Here is a 7,490-nt window from a genome sequence, read left to right as displayed (position 1 = left end):
GTATTATCAATGTATAGATATATGCCTGTGTACTATCAGTATATAGATATATGCCTGTGTGCTATCAGTATATAGATATATGCCTGTGTACTATCAGTATATAGATATATGCCTGTGTGCTATCAGTATATAGATATATCCCTGTGTACTATCAGTATATAGATATATGCCTGTGTACTATCAGTATATAGATATATGCCTGTGTACTATCAGTATATAGATATATGCCTGTGTATTATCAGTGTATAGATATATGCCTGTGTACTATCAGTATATAGATATATGCCTGTGTACTATCAGTATATAGATATATGCCTGTGTACTATCAGTATATAGATATATGCCTGTGTACTATTAGTATATAGATATATGCCTGTGTACTATCAGTATATAGATATATGCCTGTGTACTATCAGTATATAGATATATGCCTGTGTGCTATCAGTATATAGATATATGGCTGTGTACTAATATATGCCTGTGTTCTATCAGTATATAGATATATGCCTGTGTACTATCAGTATATAGATATATGCCTGTGTGCTATCAGTATATAGATATATGGCTGTGTACTATCAGTATATAGATATACGCCTGTGTGCTATCAGTGTATAGATATATGCCTGTGTACTATCAGTATATAGATATACGCCTGTGTACTATCAGTATATAGATATACGCCTGTATACTATCAGTATATAGATATACGCCTGTGTACTATCAGTATATAGATATATGCCTGTGTGCTATCAGTGTATAGATATATGCCTGTGTACTATCAGTATATAGATATATGCCTGTGTACTATCAGTATATAGATATATGGCTGTGTACTATCAGTATATAGATATATGGCTGTGTGCTATCAGTGTATAGATATATGCCTGTGTACTATCAGTATATAGATATACGCCTGTGTACTATCAGTATATAGATATACGCCTGTATACTATCAGTATATAGATATACGCCTGTGTACTATCAGTGTATAGATATACGCCTGTGTACTATCAGTGTATAGATATATGCCTGTGTACTATCAGTGTATAGATATATGCCTGTGTACTATCTGTATATAGATATATGCCTGTGTACTATCAGTATATAGATATATGCCTGTGTACTATCAGTGTATAGATATATGCCTGTGTACTATCAGTATATAGATATATGCCTGTGTACTATCAGTATATAGATATATGGCTGTGTACTATCAGTATATAGATATATGCCTGTGTACTATCAGTGTATAGATATACGCCTGTGTACTATCAGTGTATAGATATACGCCTGTGTGCTATCAGTGTATAGATATACGCCTGTGTGCTATCAGTGTATAGATATACGCCTGTGTACTATCAGTATATAGATATACGCCTGTGTACTATCAGTATATAGATATACGCCTGTGTACTATCAGTATATAGATATCTGCCTGTGTACTATCAGTATATAGATATCTGCCTGTGTACTATCAGTATATAGATATCTGCCTGTGTGCTATCAGTATATAGATATATGCCTGTGTACTATCAGTATATAGATATATGCATGTGTACTATCAGTGTATAGATATATGCCTGTGTACTATCAGTGTATAGATATATGCCTGTGTACTATCAGTATATAGATATATGCCTGTGTACTATCAGTATATAGATATATGCCTGTGTGCTATCAGTATATAGATATATGCCTGTGTACTATCAGTATATAGATATATGCCTGTGTGCTATCAGTATATAGATATATGCCTGTGTACTATCAGTATATAGATATATGCCTGTGTGCTATCAGTATATAGATATATACCTGTGTGCTATCAGTATATAGATATATGCCTGTGTACTATCAGTATATAGATATATGCCTGTGTACTATCAGTATATAGATATATACCTGTGTACTATCAGTATATAGATATATACCTGTGTACTATCAGTATATAGATATACGCCTGTGTACTATCAGTATATAGATATACGCCTGTGTACTATCAGTGTATAGATATACGCCTGTGTGCTATCAGTATATAGATATACGCCTGTGTACTATCAGTATATAGATATATGGCTGTGTGCTATCAGTATATAGATATATGCCTGTGTACTATCAGTATATAGATATATGCCTGTGAGCTATCAGTATATAGATATATGCCTGTGTACTATCAGTATATAGATATCTGCCTGTGTACTATCAGTGTATAGATATATGCCTGTGTACTATCAGTATATAGATATATGCCTGTGTGCTATCAGTGTATAGATATATGCCTGTGTACTATCAGTATATAGATATATGCCTGTGTACTATCAGTATATAGATATATGGCTGAGTGCTATCAGTATATAGATATATGCCTGTGTACTATCAGTATATAGATATATGCCTGTGTACTATCAGTATATAGATATATGGCTGAGTGCTATCAGTATACAGATATACACCTGTGTACTATCAGTATATAGATATACGCCTGTGTACTATCAGTGTATAGATATACGCCTGTGTGCTATCAGTATATAGATATACGCCTGTGTACTATCAGTATATAGATATATGGCTGTGTGCTATCAGTATATAGATATATGCCTGTGTACTATCAGTATATAGATATATGCCTGTGTGCTATCAGTATATAGATATATGGCTGTGTACTAATATATGCCTGTGTTCTATCAGTGTATAGATATATGCCTGTGTGCTATCAGTATATAGATATATGCCTGTGTGCTATCAGTATATAGATATATACCTGTGTACTATCAGTATATAGATATATGGCTGTGTACTATCAGTATATAGATATATGGCTGTGTACTATCAGTATATAGATATATGCCTGTGTACTATCAGTATATAGATATATGCCTGTGTGCTATCAGTATATAGATATATGCCTGTGTACTATCAGTATATAGATATATGCCTGTGTGCTATCAGTATATAGATGTATGCCTGTGTACTATCAGTATATAGATATATGCCTGTGTACTATCAGTATATATTTCTATCACTTATTATTGTGGGGCACGAGGCGTGATGATGAATTTAACCTCCATGTGCCTCAGTAATAGTAATTAACCCCATCATGTACCTCACACATTAACCCATTATGACGGAGAAACATGATGGGGTTAATTACTATTAATGAGGTACATGGAGGTTACATTCATCATCACGCCTCGCGTCTCACATCAGAAAACGGAAGAACTTTTTTATTATTTTTTTATTACTGCTGGTAAAGTATCGTTTTGATATCGAAATCGCAATACTACACGAAGTATCGGTATCGGAGTCCAAATTCTGGTATCGTGACATCCCTAATGACCGCAGGACCGAAAAGCTCCGCACCCCCCTATATAGACCTGGTATACGGCTCAGCTTCATCTACCTGATGATTCTCTGGCACATTGTGATTTTCCTCTGGACAGTCCTGGGAATACAGAGGACTGGGACATCTCTCTGGTGGATTTCTCCTACTGGATCCATCTGTAGGAAACACACAGGGACTGAATACATGACTACTGTATATCTGTCTATATATCACACACTTCTCTCTACACTTCTATGTTTACTGATCAGAGCCGGAATTACAATGTTGAGGTCCTCACTACCGGTGTCGATGTTCCTGCACCTTGTAAGCCGCAGGCCTAAAGGAGACTGTGCCCTACCAGAGCGAACGGCGGGGCGTAACTGGCTCCCTGCTCCACCATAGTATTTACCTGTATCTGCCTTCTGTGGACGCGGATACACATGAACGTGGCGGGACACAGGACGCCTCTATTTAGTTACCTGCAACCAAAAATGGTCTGGGTGTCACTTGCTTATTAGCCTCTTAAAGGCTGTGTACACCTCTGTAGGCAATATTTTCTATACATATTAATTAACCCCTTCACGACATGGCTATATACTTTCCAACTCCTGATGCCCTGGGCAGGTGTCACATAAATAAATATTGGCAGAATGGAACAGGGTTGTACTTTCCTGTCCGCCGGCTCTCTCCACAAGTGCCGGCACATCTCCCCCTTAGTTTAATCAAACTTATGCCAAACCCCTGCAGATAGCACCTCATCCCCTGTAGATAGCGCCACTGAAGCTCCCTCTAGGAGCGGAATCATTTGCCAGAGCGTTACCGTCAACTTGGCTGGAAATTGTGCTTCTAGAGGGAGCCCCTGACGTCTCTGTCCATATATGGACAGTGATGTCAGGGACTCCTCTGGGAGTGGAATCCATGGCCTATTTTTGACCTGTTTAAGAGAACCATTTCTCAAATCTGACGTGTTACTTTAAGGGTATGTGCACACGGGGCTGATAAGATGCAGATTTTCTGCAAAGTATTTAATTGCGAGAAAATCTGCAGCGTATTACAGTAGTAGCAATGAGGGTGAGATTTTAACAAATCTCATCTACACGTCGCGCCAAAAATGAGTTTTGGACGTTCCGCCGTGTTTACGCCATGTGGAGACGTATCAGAAGTGGGAATAAGATTTTACTTATCCAAGACATTGTGAGATTGTTTTTTCAGAACACGTTGTACTTTATATTCGTGGTAAATTTAGCTTCATACATTCTGTGTTACAGTTACTAAGGATGAAGAAAGACACAAGTCCATCAAGACCAACCTATAATCCGACCGTGTTGATCCAGAGGAAGATAAAACCCCCATGAGGTGGATGACAATTGTCTCATTAGGGGAAAACTCCTCCCCGACTCCAAATCTGGAAATCAGAATAAATCCCTGGATCACCGTCCCATCTCCAGAATCTAGTGCCCAGAACTTGTAATATTAAAGAGAACCTCCGATTATACTGACATTATATAGGAAACTATTATACTGCCGGAGTGTGCCGATAATCATCTTTCTACATGACTTGTATTACCAGGTTTACTTCTGACTACAGCACGACTGCCCATAGTCCTCGCTGCCGGCTGCCCATAACTCTGCATTAGGAGACAGCGCGTCCTGCTCGTCTTCATGGCTCCTGTATCCAGAACGGCCGCCAGCGCTGTACAATGTAATGTGACCTGTAATGCAGAATTATGAGCAGCCGGCAGCACGAAACACAGGGATCTAATGTCATGTAAAAGGAGCCGAAATTGTGGAGCTCCTACATTACATGTCATTGTACACACGTGTATATGTGCTTCACATGACGGTATTAAGGCCTCAACATGACCGCCAGTCCAGCCTGTGCCCACAGTAATGCCAATATATATCTGTCTCTTCTCACCTTGTGATGTGCGTGGCCGGTAGTCCTCCATCATGACCTCCTCGTACAGATCCTTGTGTCCTTCTAGATACTCCCACTCCTCCATGGAGAGATAGACAGTGACATCCTGACACCTTATAGGAACCTGACACACACAATGATACAGTCATTACCCAGACACCTCCAGTGCTGTTACTGTAGAATTTCCCAGCATTCCCAGCAGTGTCACCTCTCCAGTCAGCAGCTCCGTCATCTTGCAGATCAGTTCTAAGATCTTCTTCTCATGTATCCGGGAGTGAGGGGGAGGCTCTGTGATGGGACTACTGCTCCATCCTCCTGACTCATGGATGATGGGAGTCGTACAGTCACCCGATGTCTTCTTCACTATTGTGTACTCCTGTGTATGGAGAGAGACACTTAGAGAACTGAACACAGTATTCCCCCCTCAGTAGAAAGAGGGAGATTGTGACCCCGCTGTATAGACCTCTAGTGACCGCACATCTGTAATACTGGAGACCTCACCTACAAAAAGACATTGAGAAAATAGAACGAGGCCAAAACTAAAAAGGAAATAATATTGGGGGGACTAGATGGACCATGTGCTCTCCTCCTGCCGTCATCTCCTATGTTTCTATATAGATGTCATCCTGATCCTCCTGGTTCCTGGTCATTCTCATTGCTCTACAACATTACTATTGCTGCATTGGTGACATGACACATAACTGACCATATCGGTGGCTGATCTGCAGCTTCTTGACGTCACTTGGAAGGTCTGGACGTTGTTATACAGGACACTGGATTCTTCCTATTATGTATTGTCCCTTCCCTATGTGGGACTTGTTCTATAATGTAGAAAAGTTTACCTCTCCGCTCAACAGGTAGATGATCTCCAAGGTGAAGTCTAATATTCTTCTGCTCATCTCATTCCTGTCCTTGTCCATCCTTGGTGGGTCATTCAGCAGAAGGAACGTTGTGGAGGAGAAGATGAGAAAACTGGAGGAACTGGAGGATCTAGTACTGCAGATGTCTTTATGAAGAAAGGAGAAGATGGAAATCATACAGGGGACATCATGTGTGACATACAGAACCCCACTTATTGATCATTGAGAGAAACATCTTCTCAGAGCCGTCACCACATGGAATAAAGGGGTATTCCCAACACGGACATTTCTCCCCAGGAGATGCCAGGAATGTCTGATAGATGCGGCTCCACCTCTGGGTGGCCTTGTTAGGCGGTTCCCGTAACTCCTATAGAAGAGAATGGAGAGACACAATCTGCTCAGGTCCTCCTGCTATATAATCTGCTGCCAACAGATCAGACGGGTGGTCAATGTGACAGATGCCCTTTATGAATGAATACACCCCTAATATAAGTTTTTACAGATATTAGAAGTTACCTCAGAGATCCTGGATCTTCAGAGACATCTAAAATTCTTAATTATTATAGTATTCCCCTTTTCCTTGTAGATTATTTTACCGGATAGTAACTTTATTCACATCTGAAAGACAGATACTAACCATGGTTAATGGGAACCGGCGGTCACGTGTGAATGTGCAGAAGGTCCCGCCAGTCCTGCGAGCATGTGCGGAAGGTCCCGCCAGTCCTGCGAGCATGTGCGGAAGGTCCCGCCAGACCAGTGTGGAGGAGCGGAAGGTCCCGCCAGACCAGTGGGCAGGCGCGGAAGGTCCCGCCAGACCAGCGGGCAGGCGCGGAAGGTCCCGCCAGACCAGCGGGCAGGCGCGGAAGGTCCCGCCAGACCAGTGCGCAGGCGCGGAAGGTCCCGCCAGACCAGTGCGCAGGCGCAGAAGGTCCCGCCAGACCAGTGCGCAGGCGCGGAAGGTCACGCCAGACCAGTGTGCAGGCGCGGAAGGTCCCGCCAGACCAGTGTGCAGGCGCGGAAGGTCCCGCCAGACCAGTGTGCAGGCGCGGAAGGTCCCGCCAGACCAGTGTGCAGGCGCGGAAGTTGCCGCCAGTCCAGTGCGCAGGAGCAGAAGATCCCGCCAGACCAGTGTGCATGCGCAGAACGTCCCACCAATACAGTGTGTATGTCCTGGTAGTTTAGTGTGAGGAAGCAGCATGTATTGTGCTGGGTGTGCAGGATCTCTGCATCATCTTATCACTTAGCAGTCACATCTTACACACAGACTTCTGTAAAGCGTGACCTGTCCTCCATCGTCTACATTACTTGGTGCTTTTCCTTTTAAACCTGTTTCCCCACTTCTTCATTATTCTGTGCTCCTTCTAGACCTGTCCTCTGCTTCTACATTACTCTG

General features: G+C 41.9%; 1 protein-coding gene across 2 annotated transcripts; it reads right to left on the bottom strand.

Annotated features, from left to right (window-relative positions):
- Positions 1 to 3,248: 3,248 nt before the first annotated feature.
- On the bottom strand, positions 3,249 to 6,996 carry LOC142704287 (oocyte zinc finger protein XlCOF7.1-like). Of its 2 annotated transcripts, XM_075848262.1 has the most exons (6): positions 6,614 to 6,996; positions 6,080 to 6,464; positions 5,446 to 5,613; positions 5,238 to 5,361; positions 4,629 to 4,724; positions 3,249 to 3,495 (listed from the first exon to the last, which is right to left on the bottom strand). In XM_075848262.1, the coding sequence occupies exons 2-6, from the start codon at positions 6,272 to 6,274 to the stop codon at positions 3,362 to 3,364; spliced, it is 717 nt and encodes a 238-aa protein (XP_075704377.1). In that variant the 5' UTR covers positions 6,275 to 6,464; positions 6,614 to 6,996; the 3' UTR covers positions 3,249 to 3,361. The 2 variants fall into 2 exon arrangements, with proteins under 2 accessions (XP_075704377.1, XP_075704378.1); XM_075848263.1 differs by lacking the exon at positions 4,629 to 4,724.
- Positions 6,997 to 7,490: the final 494 nt, after the last annotated feature.

Source organism: Rhinoderma darwinii, unplaced genomic scaffold, assembly GCF_050947455.1.
Source record: "Rhinoderma darwinii isolate aRhiDar2 unplaced genomic scaffold, aRhiDar2.hap1 Scaffold_3052, whole genome shotgun sequence".
NCBI lineage: Eukaryota > Metazoa > Chordata > Amphibia > Anura > Rhinodermatidae > Rhinoderma > Rhinoderma darwinii.
Note: the sequence above shows the minus strand (reverse complement) of the source record. Positions and strands in the feature narration are given on the sequence as shown.

What these genes read in the sequence shown, in the direction of transcription:
- LOC142704287 (XM_075848262.1), bottom strand. Translation starts at nt 6,274, where the DNA reads ATGATTTCCATCTTCTCCTTTCTTCATAAAGACATCTGCAGTACTAGA. An exon ending in TCTACCTGTTGAGCGGAGAG is followed by an intron (nt 5,614 to 6,079) that starts GTAAACTTTTCT and finishes CTCCATACACAG; the next exon opens with GAGTACACAATAGTGAAGAA. An exon ending in TCAACACGGTCGGATTATAG is followed by an intron (nt 3,496 to 4,628) that starts GTTGGTCTTGAT and finishes TGTTTCCTACAG; the next exon opens with ATGGATCCAGTAGGAGAAAT.